General features: G+C 42.9%; 1 protein-coding gene and 1 long non-coding RNA gene across 12 annotated transcripts in view; one reads left to right on the top strand and one right to left on the bottom strand.

Annotated features, from left to right (window-relative positions):
* Positions 1–21841, bottom strand: part of ADGRL3 (adhesion G protein-coupled receptor L3) — a 555597-nt gene that overhangs the window by 27841 nt on the left and 505915 nt on the right. For 3 of the 9 annotated variants that reach the window (XM_081844777.1, XM_081844778.1, XM_081844779.1), the window contains one exon: positions 420–4109. The exons of 2 other annotated variants lie outside the window; for them this stretch is intronic. In XM_081844777.1, the coding sequence (XP_081700903.1) occupies positions 3310–4109 (800 nt within the window). In that variant the 3' untranslated portion in view covers positions 420–3309. Of the gene's footprint in view, positions 1–419; positions 4110–8062; positions 8269–8641; positions 8694–21841 lie in introns of those variants that run through there. 4 more of the 9 variants (XM_081844783.1, XM_081844784.1, XM_081844774.1 and 1 more) reach the window with 3 other exon arrangements.
* On the top strand, positions 4101–17109 carry LOC309332596. Of its 3 annotated transcripts, none has more exons than XR_014152221.1 (4): positions 4101–4150; positions 6426–6517; positions 8690–8733; positions 10486–13911. It is a non-coding gene; the product is annotated as an uncharacterized lncRNA (long non-coding RNA). The 3 variants fall into 3 exon arrangements; XR_014152220.1 differs by lacking the exon at positions 4101–4150 and adding an exon at positions 16797–17109 and having other exon boundaries at positions 5103–6517; positions 10486–11357; XR_014152222.1 differs by lacking the exon at positions 4101–4150 and having other exon boundaries at positions 5103–6517.

Below are 21841 nucleotides of genomic sequence, written 5' to 3'. Positions count from 1 at the left end.
GGCAGGGGCTAGAGAGGAGGAGGTGCAGGTGGCTATGCGCCCCAACTCTCCAGGTTCTGGTGGGTTTCTTTGCGCCAGGCGAGGTTGGGAGATGGGGCCCACAAGTGCAGCCCCACTCCTATTCATGCCATGGTGGCCATCTGCACAGGCCTAAAGAAATGGATATGGAAAAACATGAGAGTCTTTTCTGTTCTCATGAGAGTTCACTTAATTGTTCACTGAATTCTGAGACGTTCCTAGAAGCATTTGCACGCACTGTTGTCACAAAAGGTGGCCTTTTATATTAACCAGAAATCATCTCCTAAACCACTCAGCCTTGTTTCAGTTTGTTGATTTATTCTAAACGTTTTCCTACTTAACCCACTGGAACAGCGATTTAATTCCTCTCTCTCAATAAATAAACTTCAAGTACAACTGGGTGGATTTTTTTTATTTATTTTGCAAAATCCTGCAAGCAAGTATCAACAAAAGAGCACTTAGGTTGGGGCGTGGAATGCCAGAGGGGCTCTGTCAACATCTCTCCAGAGGATACAACTCAGCACTGCTATTTCATCTCCTCCTGAAATGTAGAGGGCCTTTTCCCAGCGCTCAAGCAATCGAGACTAATGCCTCCTTTCCAGATAACACAATTAACAAATGCCAAGCACTAAAACATAAAAACACAAAGGATCTTGGAGAGGCTTCGCAGGGCTTTCCGTTTGTCTTGGACACAATACAGGATCAAGCTAGAAATGTCATGAATGCAATCAATGTGCACTTTTTGCTGTACATAGAACAGCCAAGGGGGAGCCTCAGCAACCGTGGGTGGGGAATGGGGAGTTTAACTCTCTTTTTCCTGTCTCACCATCCTGACAGAAATTTCCTCTCTGATGTGTCTGCCTGCCTGTATTTTAACGGGAGCCACTGGGAGCTCCCCTGGAAATGCAAACAGCTGTTTCAGAGATGAGGATTTTTTGTTGGGCTCCTGGCATAAACAGGGAAGCTGTGGTGCCACACTCCCGCTTCGCACTGTAAACTCACTTTGTTTCCGTGGCTGAGCTTTTATCCCATGTTCACAGGACTGTTACACATGTGTGTCCTGTTCTTTGTTACGAGCTACTACTTTTTGATGTGCTGTTTCTCAAACCAGCTTCACCCTGAGTGGTCTCTTGCCAAGGTGCCAACACTTTTGCCCAGGATAAAGACATCCGCACTCAGTCCGCATTCCCTGGTGTGAACACCAACAGAAAGGAAATAAAGCCAGGCTCATGTGAACAGCTAAGAAAGAAAGAAAAAGCTGTGGGAAAATAACTTCAAGGTAATGTGAACCCACTCAGTTAATTTCTCCCACAATACACACGCCTGAGGTTGCTTAGAATCGCCCTTGGATGCTGTTTACATACATATAGGTAATTAAATGCATGTTAATTGCATTTATGAAATTAACGCCACATCTAGTTTGGCCCACATCGTTATGGATATCATCAAAAGCTACATACAGGATGGACCATGTATAAAAAAGTATGGTGAAAAATATAGTCTGAAGTCCTCTTAATTTGAAATTCTACTGCAAAAGCAAACAATAACAGAAGCCTCCAGTATAAAACAAGATACTTCCCATGCCTGCCTCACCGTTCTAGTATTTTGGCTTAGTTCCCCCCCCCCCCCCGATCCTCTCTGCATAATTCTGTGCTGAATAATCCTTTTATTTGCATAGCTACCTTCAGCTCCAAAAGAGCTGAACTCCTTTTGCTGAAGATGGAAAGAGGGAGATAAATTAGGAGAGACTGATTGTACAGGACATATATACAGTGCCTTCTAAATCGTAATCAGTTGTTTATTGGTTGGCAAACAAATTTCACTATTACAACAAATATTAGTAATGAGGTCATTCAACTTGGCGACCATACAAAATGCATCATAAATAAAAAAAAGGAGAATCTGTGCTGCTAATTTACCCCCTGGGAAGGCCTACATTACTTTATATCTTGTCAAATAAATACATTTCCTGTTAGGAAGGGTTTTTATTTAAAACAACTTAAAAATAGGGTTTTATCTTTTCTTTTTTTTAAATATTTGCTATGAATCAGTCTTTTTTTTTTTTTTGCTTTTCACCACTGCAGTACCAGTTCCTAATTTGGGGACTAGACTTTGACTCCTGCAGAGGCATTGCGGTCGCATGCAGAAGCCCCATTATTTCTCTAATAATATCCAGAGTCCTAGGAAGATACCCTCTGAAGGTCTGTTGCCACAAATGCAGCATCTCAATCGATTGTGCACTGTAAACATAAAGGTTCGTCCAGTTTTCCAATTTGAAAAAGGTCTTGTTGGCAAATTTATAGACTGAATAATGAAATAAAGTGTGTTGGAAAATATATATAATATTTATATATATATTCATATATCTCAGACTACTGAAGTGTGGGTGTGACTGAACTGAGAGATAAAAAGATATTTATAAAGTGAATTACTTTATTTTACCCAGTGAATTCTTTTTAATGGAAAAATGGCCAAAAAAGGATATATGAAAAATCTTGCTCCTACTGGTAGACAAACTTGCAAGACCAGCACAACAGAAAAAAGTTTTGTTTTGTTTTTCCACTACATTAACAGGGACGCAAGTTCTGGCGGAACAAAAAGCAGACTATATGTGCAATGCTAGTATCTGTACATTACATAGGAATTGTTCCATTTTTTTTCCTGCCATTAGAATTATCATCAGTTAATACAGCAAAACATAAAAATATGCCGTGTAGCATACAATTACAGACTCCCTTTCTATTTCGTTAGGTTTTGTTTGCCCCACAGCTAAGTGAGCTGCGGTGAAATCAAGTGGTGAGAGACCAAAAAACTATTATGTGATACAGATTCAGAATAAACAGTTTTGCTATTTTTGCTTCTGTTTTGTGCAGCACTCCAATCTAGATGCATCGTTGCTTCAAATGGCCTTTTGTAAATCAGGTCCTTGGTGATAAGAGACAGAGAGCACCCAAAGATGCTTAAACAAACACAGTATAATTTGAGAAGGCCACACAGTGGACCATTTCCTGCTGCACCCCTTTAATTAGCATACGGAAGTCTTTCTTGGGTGGGGCAACAGAGGCCGGGCTGGGGGGCTGGGGTGAGAGAATCACAGCAGTTAGCATTCTTCCTGGGTGGGCCTACAAATTCCATTAAAAAGGTATGAGAATTGTTTGTTCTTTAGAACAGCATGAAGTAGGAGGACACACAATATTACCACCGCTTTGATTTAACTCCAAACAGTAATCCAGGTGTGGGACGGGGGCAGGAAGGGGGGCATTTGTTTTGTTAAAATGTTTGCTTAATGTTCTATAGACTAGTGACCAAGTGAGCCGGTCCTTTGGAGGTTTCTTCTGACGGGGTCCCATCCTTGTTTGGAGGGACTATAAATCCATCACTGCTGCCTCGCCCCAACTGGTAATAAGTGTGTAGCTGCTGGACATGGTTTCTGGAGCCCAGGTTTGGCATGCTCTTGTAGTACACGTCGTCCGCATCACCACTTTTGGCTGGCGGGGGGTCGGTCTGAGTGCTGGTGGTGACGCTTTCCGCGGTGGGCATGCCGGCCAGAGCAGGCATACTAGTATAAAGAGAGTCCCTTTTGGGGGACTGGAGATCTTCTGTGTGCTCATTGGTTAGCAAAGGGAAAAAACTCTCGCTGTTGTCTTGCGGAATCCGTCGCCGGCTGTAATGGTGAGGCTGGTGGTTCTCTGCAGAGTAAACCCTCGGGGGTAGCAATGGCGCATCGGATTCCTCGTGGATGAGTTCCAAGCCCAGGGCCTCTTCTTGGTTGAAGGAGGTGGCGTCGTCGAGAACGATGGCATCGTCCTCACTCCCGCTGCCTAGGTTGTTGACGAATTTGTTCACCAGATTCCTGTTCTGTTCGTTAGAGCACTCATGGTTGTTCAGGTAGGAAGGTATATAATTGGAAGTGAGTTCTTTCAGGATCTTCTTCTCTAAGGCAGTCTCACTGTGGTTATAGCTACGGTCAATTATTTGCACACAGTTGCTCAGGTACTCGCTGCTGGCAATGCTGTAGCTATTGCCGTGGTTACCATTCAGTGGTAGAGTATCCATGACACTTGTATCCCTGGCATTGTTCAGAAGCCCCTCTGAAAAATATCACACAAGAAAGGTTGACTTGTACCAAAAGGTATATATGCATGGGGTCTTGCTCTAAATGCCTAGCCACCTAAGGAGCAATGCTATACTATTTCGCTACATCATACAATAACCGTGCAAAAAGGAGAGAGAGGGAGAGAAAGAAAGAAAGAGGAAAGGAAAAGGAATACATAAATTGTGGCGTTTGGGGGCAAGGAAAACAGTTTGGATTAAGTCAGGTGTGGCATCGCCTTGCTTGATGCAATGTTACTTTTGAGAAAATTATTGATTTAGTACGGAAATGTAGAGCCTGAGAAAGTGCTTTTTGGAGGGAGGGTGTAAACATAAAATACAAATCACCAGGATAAAATTGAGTTTCTCAGGCTCAGCAACCCTACTGGGGTTAACTGAGTTGCCCAGGTGAGGAATGGTCGCTGCTCAGTGCTGGAGTTTCTGCTTTCCTGATGAAGCTCTCAGCTCTCCGCCCCTCCAGATACAGCTGGGACATAGCCCAGTCTGAAATTCTGCAGAGATGCTGTCAGTCAGCGTAGGTAGTATTGTAGACAGACCAATGACCTGCCTTGGTATTCCAGCTTCCTAGGTTTCTATCAATTACCAATTTAACTTTGTCTCTAGTTTGTTTGTTTCTGCATATAATAAATTATTTTGAATGGGAACTTTTATACCCTTGAAAAATATCTGCAAGCTGTGGCAGAACTAATGTGTTGCAAGATGACTGCTATCTAATTGCTTGTTATCGCTGTTCGAGTTAAATCCAAGATTTAAGATATACAATTGCATCACAAGTTTATTGTATTGCTTTAAGAGTGAAGGTTGACAAGTCACCAAGGAACCTGATAAGATCTCTTACTGCTTTTGATTTATTTATTTCCTGAAATTATACCCAACCCTTTCTCCCCAAAGCAGATGGGAGGATCAGTCTTGGGGAGTGATTCTAAATCATTTCTTCCACACGCATTTCCTGTGTTAAACCACTCACAGTTTCCCCTGGAGGGCAATAAATCAAGGGGAGGGGAATGAATTTGAGAACACAGCCCAGAGTAAGGTTTAAAGAAGCCTGCTCCCATGGCCACCTCCCCAGGCTTAAAATACAATACCTGTGAGAATGTCATGAATCTCTTGACATTTCAGCTACTTTGGCCCTAAAAAGTAGTACTGTATTGCTATTATTATTTTTTTAAATCCTTACCAGCAGAAACTATTGCCACAAATCGGATACATAGCAATCATAACTAGTCCAAAATAATAATGATGATGTGTCACACAGTTCCCTGTTTATTCAGAAGAAAGCCCCACTGTTTTCAATGGGTCATTTTTGCAAGTGTGTCTAGCTAGGACTGTAGCCAGTTAGAAAGTGGGAGCTACTTCCAAGTAAACACCCCAGGATCGAGCTGTGTGGTTGCAATCCTTAGTGCAGTTAGAAGAAAGCAGGTCCCATCAAACTCAGTGAGATTTCTTTATTTTTCTCTTTAATTAACCATGCCTGGGATTATGCTGCATGCAAATGAACAAGTCCCTGGCATCTCAAGATTGCAAAAACAGGACTCTTGGGGCCTCTTGTAATGCAACAAGGCTGGCATTAGTAGACCTTGCTATTCCACTCCCTCTTAATTCTAATCTTGATGTTTCTGTTCGATAGATATTAACTGCAACTATCATTTCATTGTAATACTGAAAACAGTTCATTGAATTTGATATATTTTGTAATAAATTCTTTTTCAGTTTTGTGGTGCTGCATTTTTACGTTTATTATAAGCTGCTCTGGGCATAATCCACCATGGAAAAGTGGCATATAAATAAATTGAATGAAACTGAACATTTGTTATGCAAGGTGCTGTTTTTTTTTTTTTTAAGATTCAGCACGCACTTCACAATATTAATTCTTAAAATGGCCTGGAATTAATGAGCTTGCATAACCAAACTTCATAATCAATTGTGAATGATATATTGAAAGCTGCCTTGAAAGGGTCTGACCCTAAAAGACTTCCTATGCATACATATTAAGGCTACAGTCCTATAATTACTTACCTGAGATAAAGTCCCATTGATTCAGCAAGTCTTATGTCGTAATAAACATGGACAGGACCAACCCTGTTAGTCACTTTAGACTGGTTGTGACTGCTATATATAGAATTGTGTTTAATAGCTGCATTTGTGAATGTGTCATTTTATTTTTGCTGCAACTTCTTGAAGCAACACAATAAAACTGTGATGGTTTAATATCTTATTTTGGAAGATTTAACGCTGACTTCTGTTGGGTTTTGCATTTAATGTATTCTTTTTGGTGCTTGTTTCACTACTGGTAGGTCTGTATAATAAAAGTGTTCCAAGGCTTCATCAGAATCTACATGCAATAACTTAGACATACCCACTGCCGAGGAATAAGAAACCTTTGTTGGTAAGGTTAGTTGTACAAATTTCTAATACATATCATGTATTGGTACAATTATACATTTTTCATACTTGGACTGTAATGAAAACTGGGCTTGATTGCCCCCCGAGTACCAAAATAGTTTGAGGGAAGTTCTTCTACAGGCAACTCAGGGAGCTAATTCTGTGGGGGGAAATCCAAATCTCAAACTCCTTTAAGCTTTGCTATTCAGGTGGGCGTTAAGGCGAAAGAACAACGGGAGGAGAGCAGTGCGAATGAGCCTTCAAAGTGTTTTACAAACCGGGCTGGGTTGCAAGAACTGCTTTAAGCCTCATGTGCGGAAAATGCTCTTAAGACACATGCCAATGGCAGCTTTTGGCTTACAATTTCATGCTGCAGCGCATGGCTGTCGATGTGGCAAGAGGCCCCAGGGGAAAGAAGGAATCTCTTCCACCCAACTTTGGCAATATAAAGGCTGCCATTTCCCCTTCTCTTTTGCCTTACCTATGAGTTCCAATTAGTGCTTGGGAGAGATGGGTATAGTTCATATTTTTTCAAAGGGAGACGGGCTGTTGCTTTGTTGCTCCAGCATGTTCTGCTGCAACCTGGGACTTTTCAACTGAGCACAAAGTAAGGTACCGTATTTTTTGCTCTATAAGGCTCACTTTTTCCCTCCTAAAAAGTAAGGGGAAATGTGTGCGCGTCTTATGGAGTGAATGCAGGCTGCACAGCTATCCCAGAAGCCAGAACAGCAAGAGGGATCGCTGCTTTCGCTGCGCAGCGATCCCTCTTGTTGTTCTGGCTTCTGAGATTCAGAATATTTTTTTTTCTTGTTTTCCTCCTCCAAAAACTAGGTGCGTCTTGTGGTCTGGTGTGTCTTATAGAGCGGAAAATACGGTAAATAGCCTACAAAAGCTTCCTCCTTAAGGAGGTAACATCCTGCAATCAGGACTTTACACCACACCCTCCCTCCCTTCTTTTCCTCTATTAACATTAAGCACGAGGAAGAGTTATTTGAAGCTAAAAAAAACCACCTAGCCCACTGCTTTGTAAACTTCAACTGGTCCTGTTCAAGGCATTAGACTGAGCCAGCCTGCACAACTTAAGAGACAGTCGGGTCGGAAGTGTGGAAAGAGCATTTGCACTGGAGCCATACGGGTGAGATGCTCTAGGGGAGACAATAAGTCAGACATCAGATGCTGGTGATCCACCTGGGCTTCCTTAATTAATATTGTAATCCTTTTGACACACACAAAACATGAGACAGGATTAATGCTTCCACATTGCTCTTCCTGTTAGTTCAGCTGCTTCTGCCAGAGACGGCAGACAAGGCTGAACCAACATTGCCGGATTAGAAAAGCAATTTGTTGACAATTTATTGGCCATTCATATCAGCAAGAAAAACCTTTTTATACACTGTTAGTGTACCTTCTGAAAATACTGAATTCAGTCTGCATCTGTGAGGCAGAACTGCCAGGATGTGTGCTTAGGATTGCAGTTTGGCATTTCTCTGAATTGAAATTTCTCCAAAAGGTCATTTTTATTTTGATACTTAGGTATTTACCAGATGTACATCAAATCTGTGTTTCAGACAGAGAGAAAAGAACAACTCATGGGTAAAAATAGAACAACCATCACAGATGAAGAATGGAGCCATTTATTTTCACAGTATAAATCTCTATCCATCACCGACAGTATTTGAGGGGCAAAACAAGAGGTGGTTGCAAATTCTCGAGAGTGGTCACAGCTCTGCATTAAGACATTGTTCCTTCTTTCTTCTGCTAAGAAGAAAGAATGATTAGCTGCAATATTGTTTTTTTAAAGGAAAATAAATCAATTTTCAATTGCTTTGCATTGAAAATGTTCAGCTCTCATTAAAGATGCCACAGCAACATGAGAAAACAGAATGACTTTGCAGACAAAAAGTGTTTTTAACACAAAAGAAATTTCATTCTCACAATTACACAAAACATAAACACACTGGATGAAAGATAAAATGAAAAAATAGACACAACAGAAGCATCTAATTTCTATCAATATTTATAGAATATGGCTTATTATTCTTGATTTCTGCATTGTGAGAGATGAACTGTTTTAAATATCTACATCATTGATATATGATGCATTAAAAAGTGAACTAAAAAAAATTACATTTGATATGCAATGTTTAGCTTTACTCCCATACTTGTCTCTCTGTAGGGCTCTAAACGACAGCATGAAGAAAAGGAAAGAAAAAACAACAAGTAAGCTTACAGCGACAATAGGAGGAATGTGGTTCAAAAGCAAATTGATGATATGCAGGAAAAGTGTTAACAGAAAGCATTTCAACTTTTGAAGCAAATGACGTTACATTGCGTGGATTAGATATACCTGCTTGACGTATTAGTCACAACATGTTTTATTTACAGTGATAGATGTTTTGGTTTTATAAACCCCGTCCTCAAGATTTCAAAAGCAAAATCAAATCTGAAAATCACCATGCACTAGTTATGCCAGTAAATATCCAAGGCTATTTCCTGAGTTTTCAAACAAGCGCTTTTACTTACTGTCAATTATGGCACCTATGGCTTTGCTTGCATGCTAAACTGCTTGCCTACTTGCCTATGTGAGCACTGCATCTCTCTTGTAAACTCTTCCTTTTCATTCACAGCATTCAAAGTACTAACATTTCAAAAGAGTTATCAAGCTTTATTAGGCCCCAGTACAGAGCCCACTGCAACCAGGACACATCTTGAGCTGGTGGGGAATTTTCTGTGAAAACTACAGTTAGTATGTGAATATGAATATTTTTGATGAATACAAAATGGACCCTTCAGAAATGTTCAAGCTTCAAGACAATTTTATCGCCAACGTTTTTCCTGGGGGACTCCACACTCTTAGACCTCTGCTCTACTTACCCAACCAAATCCATATTCAGTCCAGAGTGAGCCAGGCTTTGCTTCAGCTCAGCCTAGAACCATTAAGAGTCCCATGGCTTTCTGAATGCTGCACTTCTAAGGGAACAAGGGTGAGGCTAAAGTATGATTCTTCCTTCAGCTGCTTAATTCAGATAGGAAATGCCCTTCCTTCCAGAAGAGCAACTTCTAAGGCCCATTTCACAAGTTCAACTTGCAATGCAGTACTTGCCTGGAGGTGGACTGAGCGGTACCAATCCACATGGGAATTTCCTTGTGCAAAGCTGCTGCTTCTCATTCGTGCCAGAATCACCATGTTAACAGCTTCATGTATGTGGAAGGCCAACACATTAGGGAGATTTACTAGCTTTGATGGAGCAGGGAGATTGAAATTTAGGTCCAAGTTTAATAGCGTTAGCATCTGTCAGCGCAGGCTCCAGGTTTGGGAAGGCCCTAGGGTAAGGTGGAGTGCCCCTGCGAGTAAGCCCATCTCCTCCTCACCAACAGGAGGGCCATCTTGGCCCCGCGATTGTGGGTGCCCGGGGCCATGAAAGCCATGCAGCATGCCTGGCCCTGCCGTCAAAATTTGTGGATGCCTGGCCCCTTGATGGGGAATTTTGTGGGGGCTCGGGCATCCAGGGAACTGGCACCTATGCTCACCCACATCCCTTCTGCCCATTCTGGGTCCAATTTCTACAACTGCTGCGAAGCGCAGTGCAGGATGCGGTGAGAATGCTGCTCTGTCCCCACACTCTGTGCCCCACACTTAGATGGGGCATGCATCCCAAGGAGGAGAGAAATCACCTGGCCCTGGAGGCACTAAGGGTGGACAGCGGACCCCCAGCTTTGGCAGGTGCACAGCAATGTCTGCTTCTGGTACTGCCCTGACCCCTAAATACATATGCCAGAGAGCACAGTTGGAAAACTCCCACCATCCTTGAACATTGGTCATGATGGTTGGGGCTGATGGGATTGCCAATTCAACAACAACTTGAAGGCCACAATGCTGTCACAAGCAATTATATCTATACGACATGGCTGGATTATTCCAAAACGGTTTCCCATGTGGAATAGCATCTGCAGGGTTTTATTTTCAAATAGCAGTCCTGACGCAAATGAAAAGGACAACTGAGAGAGAGGGCCTGTTCCACCATGAGGCTTGCTATTGTTCCAGAAAAGGAGTACCTGCCCTCCTTCTGCTTGGGAAAGCTATTCTAAAGGGCAGGTATGAATGAAGTTAAACTGCCCCAGAAAATAAGATCTCTGTACTGCATGTAGTATAGCAGCTGGGTGCCATCTTATGAACACTTCTAGGTCCAGAGATAAACTCTGCAGAGTCTTTCAGGTGGATGTAGTTGGTTTGAAAAACCTTAGGAAGACAAGTCTGGATTTCTGGCCACTTAGCATCACTAGTGACATGTGTTTCCAATGTACCTCTTGGCTCAGATCCTAAGTAGCGAAGTTGTAGGAGACTTGTGCAAGGAGACCTTCAACCTCCTGCATCCCCCCCACCAGCTGCTTCTTGAAGATGTACTCCTGCCTGATTTGGGAAATCTCCTCTTACTCCAGCTGCCCCTCCCCTCCCCATCTCCCAATCCTCCAGGGAGGCTCTTTTTAAAATAAAGCGGGGGTGGGGGTATCATAACCAGGTATGAATGGAAAACTCCCCATGCATGAATTTACTTCTGCTCATTAGGATACAAGCCATTAATATAGCCTCAAATCCTTGTATTTTAGTTTTTAAGTCTAGTTCTCACATGTAGAAAACATAATGGGGACACACACACACACACATACAGAATCTTGTCACTTTTTAATATATTTCAGGTATCAAAAAAAAAAAGAAGAGGATTGCCTGAGGCAAAAGGAATAGAATTTTTGCAGTGCAATGAAGATGAGGGGATGAAACTGATCTCTACAAATGTTTAAATGCCCAGAGTGCTGGAACTTGCAAGTAATGGGAAGAATCACCAGTAAGTTATTTATTTTTGCAGACATATTTACCTTGCTTTTTCAAACAAGTTCCCAGGGCAGCTGCTTTTATCTGACAGGATAGGGTTGACAAAACAACTAAAGACACTGGCAAGTACTGAATTTGTGTACCTCTTTAGCAGTGATTGTTAAAAGACGTACCCATGGAGACAACTCTCAAAAGAATGTCTCTGCCAGAAACATAAGACAACTGCTCATGCTGGAAGGGTGAAGACTCTCAGCCACTTGTTCAGTCACAAATATCACTTCATCAAAGGCAGGTAATGGGAATAGAAGCTAGTTGAAAGCTTCATTCACATTGTATTTTTGAAGGCCACATTTAATGGAACATATGTTAAATACCAGCTATACTGAATTTCAAATATCTATATGTTTGACGGCTCAGTTCTTCAAATATCAAGTGTACCAAAGTCATATGCATAATGTGTGCATTATGTGTTTGTCACTGAACCGCATTACAACACAAACTGTACACGTAAGTATTTACCGTATTTACCGTATTTTTTGCTCTATAAGACTCACTTTTCCCCTCCTAAAAAGTAAGGGGAAATGTGTGTGCGTCTTATGGAGCGAATGCAGGCTGCGCAGCTATCCCAGAAGCCAGAACAGCAAGATGGATTGCTGCTTTCACTGCGCAGCGATCCCTCTTGCTGTTCTGGCTTCTGAGATTCAGAATATTTTTTTCCTTGTTTTCCTCCTCCAAAAACTAGGTGCGTCTTGTGGTCTGGTGCGTCTTATAGAGTGAAAAATATGGTAGCTGAAGTATGAGAATGCAGCAAACACAATCCAAAGAGTTAAGGACCCCATTGCACGGTGCTGTGGCATTATGTGGCTTGAATGAAATGGAGACAAAAATTATAAGGAGGTGTGATGTCTCGCGCTCACCATCTTTCAAATTATGGCAGAGAAGGTATTGCCACATTGTGCTGTTGTGAACCAAGTGACTAACCCTGCAGTCCTATGTCTCCTGGGAGCCCAAGTAAACATTGGCTCTCTCTTTGGGAGGGCAGAGAGGGAGACTCAGGGCCAGATTCTCCCTCCCCATTGCTGTGGCAACCTCTGCAGTCCTGGCCCCACAACCATCAGAGATCTGACCTGAGCAGAGCCATGAACACGATCCATCGCCTTTCCAGTCACCTAACATGCCCTCCAGCCAGGGAATAAAACTATACTAGCCCTGGAGGAGGGGGGGGGGGATGGAAAAATGAAACATTTTTAAAAGGATGGAGGAGTGCAAAAGCACTCTTCTGCCGTGACTCTATATATTAGTTTTGTTTAGTCGTGTCCGACTCTTCATGACCCCATGGACCAGAGCACGCCTATATATATATATGTATTCTAAAGAGTTCTTAGTAAGGCAAATGGAGATCTCAGCGCCAAGCCAATATATATTTTCCTGCTGAGGAAAGATTGTATAAAAAGCCTGCAAGAATGCACGACTGTTGAACTCAGCAGTAGGAAGTGTTGATTTAACTTGAAAGACAGTTTCTTTGACAACAATGATCTACAGCGAGCACTATCAGAGGGGATGGTGTTATTTTCTGTTGGTTTTCTTTAGAGAGCTGTTCATTTTCTCTCCAAAGCAATTTTATGGAAAAGAAAAGGAAAAAAACTGAACATGGCAAAAATGAGGAAAGCGATAGTGAGCTTGATGAGGAGCAGCCAACATGTATGGTTTGTCTGAAAGAAAGTAGCTTAAAATAATTGAGTCCTAGCACAATGGAAAGAAATGCACACCGCTTCATATAGTAAGTGCTCTAGCTGGTCCTACATTCTGCAAAGGTAAGGGGTCCTCCAGACTTCCTTTCGTGCCACATTTAAAGCACTGAGTTCGAGTGCTGGAGGTGGGGGGGCCTGGAGCTGTCCCCACAAAAACCTGCTCTTTACCACTGAATTGGAGCAAATTCTAACCCATGGGAAATCAGAACTGCGCTTTAAAGTGTGGACCTGTGTCTAGAAAGCATGGGGCAAAAGTGTGGATGACCCCTAAGTCATAGATAACCTGCTATAATAGCCCATGATCTTTTTTGTGGCACAGCGATAATCTGTTGCAAAACATCTTAGAAAGAAGAAATTGTAACATCTCTCTCCCAGGTAGACTCAAGTAGACCTGATCACCTTTGATGCTTTTGCTGCTGGGCAAGGGACTTTGCCAGGTATTAGTGGTAGATTCTCCACGAAGCCTAAGCTATTTGAAACTATTTTGCCTTGGTCCCAAATCAATCAAGTCTGGGTAACCTTGCCAGAAATCACTTCCTTTAACTACTCTACTGTTGCCAGAGAAGAAAATTCCGCTACTGCTTTGTATATTTCCTAGCATCTTGGCTTCAAAAGCATTCTGCTGCTTCCCCAGGAAAACCAGCTATTTACGGCTGAATTAGACCAAACGTCAATTGGGTTTTATGCAGGCAGAATGGAAAAGGGAAAAGGGATGGTGAGGGAACAGGAGAAGAGTCAACTTTGGGGATGTGTTCTTAAAGTCACAAAGTTCTTATAAGGACTAGCTGAGATGGAAACACTTCAGGGAGGAGTCAAAAGGCTTTCAGAGGAGGCAGTGGAGTTGCCCAACTCCCTTTTCCAGCAGAGCCAACATTTTGCTGCATTTTCTAAAAAATGAGAGAGAGAAACCTGAAAAAATTCTGATCTCATATCCATTGGTTCCTTGAAGATCTTATGCGAAGACTCTGTTACCTAGACTAAATTATTTAAATGCTACACACACTTTGCTCCGTTTGGGATTTTGGCTACAGTGTTAGACCCGGGCAGTTCCCAGCAGTGAGAATTGTTCCCCACCTTAACACAGGAACTAAATCCCCACCCCTCTCATTTATGCTCTTGCAAGGACTTACTACTCACTGGACACAGGGAAACAGATTGCAGAGATGTTCAGAGACTGGTCACGAGGTGCTAAGACTGCACAGATCCATATGCCATGAATTACGATGGCTGAGATGAAAGATATAGTATGGGAACTCACATCGGCTTGGAAAGTGTCTTGGATGAGAGTAACTTATAACCTTTCATAATACAATATGCATAAACAAATTGGATGATAAATTAAATGTGTTCAGGGTTTTGGAAAACCCTTTGGCTTGTTTCATAGAATCATAGAACTGTAAGGAACTCCAACTTTCTGCAATGCAAGAATCTGCAGCTGCCCCTGGGTGGGCTCGAACCACCAACCTTCTGGTTAACAGCCAGATGCTTAAAAGCTTAAAGCAGACTCAGAGGCAATAGCTGGACCACCTTACATTGGGTTGCAACGTTTCCCACCCTCATGAGGTTTCTTCAGAATTTCAACTGAAAAATTCTCATGGAAATGGAACAGACTTAAGTCTCCAACTCAGCCAATGCAGCCACCCTTAGGTGACTGTTTTCCTTGCCATCTTTCTGGTTGGGCTGCTAATCTCTTCTTTCAAGGGCTGCCAATCTTTAGGCATTTGGCAACTGTGTCCTGTCCTGTACAGCTATGACCCCTTTTACTACTTACAAGCTAGCAAGGAAGGCCCAGCAGATATACTATATGCCTGCAGGAAGGACTTTCATCCTCTCCACCTTCATTGCTCTGCAAAAGTTCTACTCCTTCTGCCTCAGTCATCTAATAATTAGTTATACCTGAAATAAAAATACATATACTTTAAAATATGACAGAGTTATGAAACGAAACCCTTCTTTTGAAATAAACATCCAGACTTTTGCCTGCCTTGACTAGGAAAGATATGCAGGAAGAACCTAACTTTTTACATTTTTAGTGTGAAAGGCAGAAGGGCTTAAAATCCTCACAATCAGTAACCCTGTTGAAAAAATCTTTTAAAAGCAAGAAGGAATACTGTGAATATGCAGAAAGAATGCAAGGTATTAATGTTTCTTGATTAAGACAAACAAAAATCTGATGCATTATGTATGATCACCCCACGCACCCCAATGATTACATTGGAATGCAGTTTCAGAACAACCAGAACCATTGTGTACAAGACCTTTCTAATTCTTGCTTTGTTTGTTTTAAGCACATAATGGAGCTTGTCCTTTATTTCAGGCTATTTTGAAAATCCACACAAAGGACATGTTTCATTTCCCCATATTGATGTGTATTGAAACAAAGTTCCCTGCTGCTCTATGGGCCCAGGCACAGTGAGCTCAGATTTCAGGGGCGTGAAGGTAGCAATATTGACAGGACAATAATCTGGGATTGGAATGGCCACAACTTTTATTGATTTAGTAGGCTTTGGAATAGGCATCAGGCAAGTATCCTAATTCAGCCTAGCTTGGTTGCTGGCTGATTGCTCCATTAGTCTTGATCCTGGTTTAAAGGTACAGTCATACCTCGGGTTGAATGCGCTTCAGGTTGAGTGCGCTTGAGTTGCGCTCCGTGGCAACCTGGAAGTAATGGAGCGTGTTACTTCCAGGTTTTGCTGCTTGCACATGCACAGACACCCAAAATGACGTCACGTGCATGCGCAGAAGCAGCGAAAAGCGACGCACGTATGCGCAGACGTCCCATTGCTAGTTACATTTGCTTCTGGATGCGAACGGGGCTCCAGAACGAATCCCGTTCATATCCAGAGGATTCCACTGTATTCCCTGCTGATGCAGTTCAAATGGGGGCGATTCCACCATAAAAGTTGGAGTTTTATGGTCCGTTAGCCCCCATCTGGGCCTTTGGACAAAACTTTCCTCCTGGATCTTTTTACTGGGATACCCTGAACCTTTGTTTCAATTTTGACTAAAGATCCAACCCAATGTCTTTTTTGCTAAAAGTTGTGACAATTGCTATGAGGTAGGCAAAAGGCCTAATGTTTCTGCAGAAAAATACCTCCCTGGCCCAGAATATGGCGACCAAATAATTCTACAGCAAGGTCGCGCAAGCACTGTCAACATAACTTCGGAGAATGCGAAGACATACAGGGTGGGCAGCTGGGACAACCGTTGCCAACTGCGCTGCCCACTTGCAGCGCAGCCGTAATATATGACCTGGAGGCGGATCTGCGTGGAGACAGGCTCCTCCAGCTCCACCTGTGAATCAATGCCTCCTAGATCGGCCCTGACTGGCTCCTTTCAATTCAAAATTTGGGTGGGAAGTCCCTGAAATCTCTGCAACCAGCTGAAGCAGAAGGTGCTGCCAGGGGTCGCACAGCAGAGAATGCCCTCTGCCGCTGCCAGAGATACAACAAGCAGCCTTTTTGGTCTTAATGTTTTCCTCACAATGGTCAGAACACATTTCTCCACAGTTTTAGGGCTTCCATTTTGGTTTTACTTATTTCATTATTTAGATTTAGAGTCCATGATGCCCTGAGAGCTTTCCCTGTTTCTTTCTTAATTTCCAAGTGCCTCCTTCTCTATGGATGTGTAAAAAGCTAATGCACTATCCAAGCCTTTCGTGGCAGGAGTGTGACCTGGCCTCCTCTTCCTCCTCTTTGCAGCATCTCTGTATGGGAGAGAGGCTTTCTCCTTCCTGCCAGGAGCACTTCTTCTGGTCAGGGGAATTTCCCTCGGCTGGGTCACTGTTCTAAAACCAAATGCTTCAGGTGGACTCTAAGGTAGGTAAAGGTAAAGGGACCCCTGACCATTAGGTCCAGTTGTGGCCGACTCTGGGGTTGTGGCGCTCATCTCGCTTTATTGGCCAAGGGAGCCGGCATACAGCTCATGTGGTCATGTGGCCAGCAGGACTAAGCCGCTTCTGGCGAACCAGAGCAGCACACGGAAACGCCGTTTACCTTTCTGCCGGAGCGGTACCTATTTATCTACTTGCACTTTGACGTGCTTTTGAACTGCTAGGTTGGCAGGAGCAGGGACTGAGCAATGGGAGCTCACTCCATTGAGCTCATCCCGTCGTGGGGATTCGAACCGCTGACCTTCTGATTGGCAAGTCCTAGGCTCTGTGGTTTAACCCACAGCGCCACCCGCGTCCCTATAGCAGACATAGCCACATGGAATAAATCAAAGCAAAACAAACAAATCCCGCCCATGAAAAGGGGAAAGAAAGAAACACACCGGCTCAATAACCAATTGGGAGAAGCAGGGAATATTCCTTCCTGGCCTCCTATACAGAGCAATGATGCTTCTCTGCCCCAAAGGAAATGGCAAAGGCAAAGGAGAAGGACACTGGTTTCCTGCCAAGTCCAGCTAGTTGCCAGGGTGGGAAACAGACTATGGAAAACTTTGTTCCCATTTGCAGGCATCCCTCCACTTGCTCACGATCAATACGAAATAATAATAATTTTTTATTTGTATCCCACCCTTCCCAGTTCAGAAAACCGGGCTCAGGGCGGCTAACAACAAAATTAAAACACTTGATTGTAATACAACATAGAAGCAGCAGAAAATACAATATAAAAACATGAATAACAATAAAATTCAGAGTTCAAAAATCAATTTGGGGGAAATCCATCCAATAAGCGTTAGATAGTCACCAGGGCTAGCTGGCTGAATTGGTCCTACTTGGGCCAGCGAGGAGATCAGGGGAGAATTAGCTGTGGGGTCTCAGAGCGGGTAATCTTCATATAAGGTAGGGAAGAGAAGGGAAATAAAAGATCAGGCTGAATTCAAATTAAAGGCCAGGCAGAATAGCTCTGTCTTACAGGCCTGACGGAAGGAGGTTAAATCCTGAAGGGCCCTGGTCTCATGGGACAGAGCATTCCACCAGGTTGGAGCCATCAACTTGCATGTGACTGTGTATACGTGTGGTACCAGGAAATAAACCATTTTTACGCTGCTCAGCCTCCCCGCCTAACAGCTGACACACGGGGTTAGTGCTGCTGCAGCAGCAGCAGATATCTAGCGCATTCTCCAGCTGGCCCCAGAGCTTCAATTCCAGTTGTGGATATTTTTCGTACAGTATTTTTGATCTGGACTGCAGAAAGGGTGTTTAAATGAGCTTAAAGAAGCCAAAATTCCCCTGCTACTTTTCCTGAACATCTGTGCCTGCTGGATTCCACAGGAGATTTCACTACCAATGCTGTAATTTCCAAGTTTTGGAAATAATGCTCCTACTCGGGCACAGAAAAATGACACTCTTTTGGTACAAAATGTATCCTGTTGACCAGTGTCTCCCATTATATCCTCTCAAATTCTTCTCCCAAGAGTTGTAGTTTAATCGCTTATTTAAAGAATGGCAGCAAAACATTTTAATTCTTCTTGCCCACCACGATAAAGCCTTTACATTTTCCAATACTGAGCTTTGTTCTGCTGCTAACTGTCCAGCTCTTCCTCTTGAAAACAATGGAGGCTTTCGCTTATCTCCACACTGTGTACACAGAGTTGCCCAGAGCTTGTAGTCCCGGATTACCTTAACATCTCAGTGCACCATTGTATGGAATCTAATCTTATAACATTTAAAGTATGCTTTTTAAAAGTAAATGCATACAGATATCTTGATGGCTTTTTCTAGTCCACAATTCTTTCTTTTTTTCTTATAAGAATAAAATTGTGGCATAAATTCTATTGTTGAAGAAGCACACACTCTCTCTCTCTGTGTGTGCTGCCTCTGTTTGCTAAACTAGGTAGGTAAAGGGATCCCTGACATTATGTCCAGTTGTGACCAACTCTGGGGTTGCAGCGCTCATCTCGCTTTACTGGCCGAGGGAGCCGGCGTACAGCTTCCGGGTCACGTGGCCAGCACGACTAAGCCGCTTCTGGAGAACCAGAGCAGTGCATGGAAACACCATTTACCTTCCCGCCAGAGTGGTACCTATTTATCTACTTGCACTTTGACGTGCTTTCGAACTGCTAGGTTGGCAGGAGCAGGGACCGAGCAACGGGAGCTCACCCAGTCACGGGGATTCGAACCGCCGGACCTCCTGATCAGCAAGTCCTAGGCTCTGTGGTTTAACCCACAGCGCCACTCGCGTCCCGTTTGCTAAACTAGCTTGTTTCTAAATCCCTAAGCTTACCTTGAAAGGAGTTGAGGTTTTGGGTGCTTTCAGATGCGATGACACTTGAAAAGTGCCTGATTTACTGCTGCCCAAGGCTCCAACCGAACCTTACTTTTGGGAAGCTAGAGGCAACAGGTGGTATTCAACTAAGGACTCAACTACATTGGTAAAGATACTGCGCTTTATATGCATTACAACTCCGTGACACAGATGGCACTGTGGAGTCCCGTTTTTTGTCTACGGGATTTCCCTGTATGAAGTTTACAACGCATTTAACTGAATCGTTTCTGTGATGTGTCCTAAGTTTCACCCAGAGCAAACCCATCAAAATTAATTGCTCTCTCTCTAGGAACTTCATTACCTCCCAGTTTTGATTGGCTATGTGGCAACAATGACACCATCACATTGCACAGGCAATGCGCTATTATGATTACTTAAAGAAGAATGAATCAAAATGGCACAGGAACAGGGGGCCAGGGAGGGACAGTGACACAGACAATCATGAAGGGTTTTCCCCAAAGGAGGTTTTCATATCGACCCACCCTGAAAGGCTACTCAGAATGAATCAGGAAAATACAGCATATTCTTCAATGAATTTTGACAGACTGAATAATTAGAAAATATGCATAATAAAAATGACATGAAATGTCTGTTGATTCAGAAAGATTCCTGAGGTTATTTTTCTGCAGTTTAAAAAGGTAAAGGGACCCCTGACCGTTAGGTCCAGTAGTGACCGACTCTGGGGTTGCAGTGCTCATCTCGCTTTATTGGCCGAGGGAGCCGGCATACAGCTTCCGGGTCATGTGGCCAGCATGACTAAGCCACTTCTGGCGAACCAGAACAGCGCACGGAAACGCCGTTTAGCTTCCTGCCGGAGCGGTACCTGTTTATCTACTTGCACTTTGACGTGCTTTCGAACTGCTAAGTTGGCAGGAGCAGGGACTGAGCAACAGGAGCTCACCCCGTTGCGGGGATTCGAACCGCCGACCTTCTGATCGGCAAGTCCTAGGCTCTGTGGTTTAACCCACAGCGCCACCCGCGTCCTTTCTGCAGTTTACTGGGTTAGAATTAACAGAAATAGTTGAAGCAGCTTTTTAATCTCTTAAATTGGCTGTTCTTTTAATTAAATAAGAATGGAAAGCAAGATGGGATCTATCTTGTTCTAGCAGCCAGTATGCTTTTTTCTGGTCTAACCTTGCAGCTTAACTTTCACACAGGTGAACAATGATGAAGATGAGGGAAGGGAAGAGAAGGAGGTCTGTATTGGGGGGGGGAGAATATGCTTACTTCAGTATGTAGACCTGGAATATGAGAGAACATGCATATGGTTTCTGGGTATAACCCACTGAGATCCACACACACGCTTCTCTAGCAAACTATGCTCTTCCTCTTGGCCAATTCATATTGCCATAGACTTTGTTAGATACATGTGTGGTGAAGTGATGGTCTGAGCATTTCATACACCCACATATCCCCAAGTGGCCATGGAACAAATCAGGGTCTGGTCGTCTTCTCAGACGACTCCTGTTTCATGAATCTACTCAACCTGTGTAGGCTAAAACCCAGCATGGATTACAAATAATAAGCCGGAAAATGATTGCGTGAGTCATGCCAAGCTGATCTGGGCTGCAGCAGTGCCCTTGAGACCCTGCAGAGTTCTCTCATGGTTCATTACTTTATCAGTTCTATCATTCAAAATAAACTGCCATGACGCCTAGCATGACAGCTGCTTTGTGAGTAATTCAGCTCATCCATGGCCAGAGCCAAAAAGAAAAGATGGCTTGTGAGATAATGGGTGAAGAATTTTAGCTGAGTTTTGTCAGGCTGCAGGTCAGGTTAGTATAGGCCAGGTTTCAGTGATGTCTAATAAGTATAATGGCTCACTACTCTTACCTCATTATCAGATAACATTTTATACATGATAACAAATGGACAAAATCCTCGACTGTTCATGGTAACACAGCAAAGCATACTGAGGCAAGCTATCAAATGCCAATGGTTAGTATAGAATTCCATTACATGAAATGTATTTGCATCTGAAATAGGTGGATGTGAAGCAACGTGATATAAAATAAGCAATTGCTTCATTCAAAAAGCACACAGTTCTCATCAGGGATTAAAATGGAACAAACAGTAACACTGTTCACTTTGTTCCCAGGGGACTGTGTGCTGTTTTTATTTACAATTTGGGTTCCAGTTAAAAACAGAGAGTATGGCCAATGAGATCAATGGAGCATGGTGCAAATCAATGTAGAGGAATCTCTGGCATAGATACTGATATTTGAAATGAAAGATCTTGTCAAAGGGCTGGAGCCAGGCTAAGTTGAATGCAGGTCCCTATGAAGTCAATGGGATGAGATAGTCAAGACTTGAGCTCTGCTGTGAAATCTGTGTAACTAACTTACCGGTAGCTTGGTTCTCACTATAATATAATATAAAGTAATTTTAAAAATTGTATCTTGCCATAGCTACCAGAGAACATTTGTGCATCAGAAATGAAATTTTATTTCTTCCAGTTTTATGGGGGATACAGAATTCTCAATATTATTATCCAGTATAGAAAGTTACTTTTTGAGACTAAAAGGTAAATTTTG

The sequence above is a fragment of the Podarcis erhardii genome (assembly GCF_964252035.2).
Source record: "Podarcis erhardii genome assembly, chromosome: 17".
NCBI classification, from domain to species: domain Eukaryota; kingdom Metazoa; phylum Chordata; class Lepidosauria; order Squamata; family Lacertidae; genus Podarcis; species Podarcis erhardii.
This window is presented reverse-complemented; position numbering and strand designations above follow the sequence as displayed.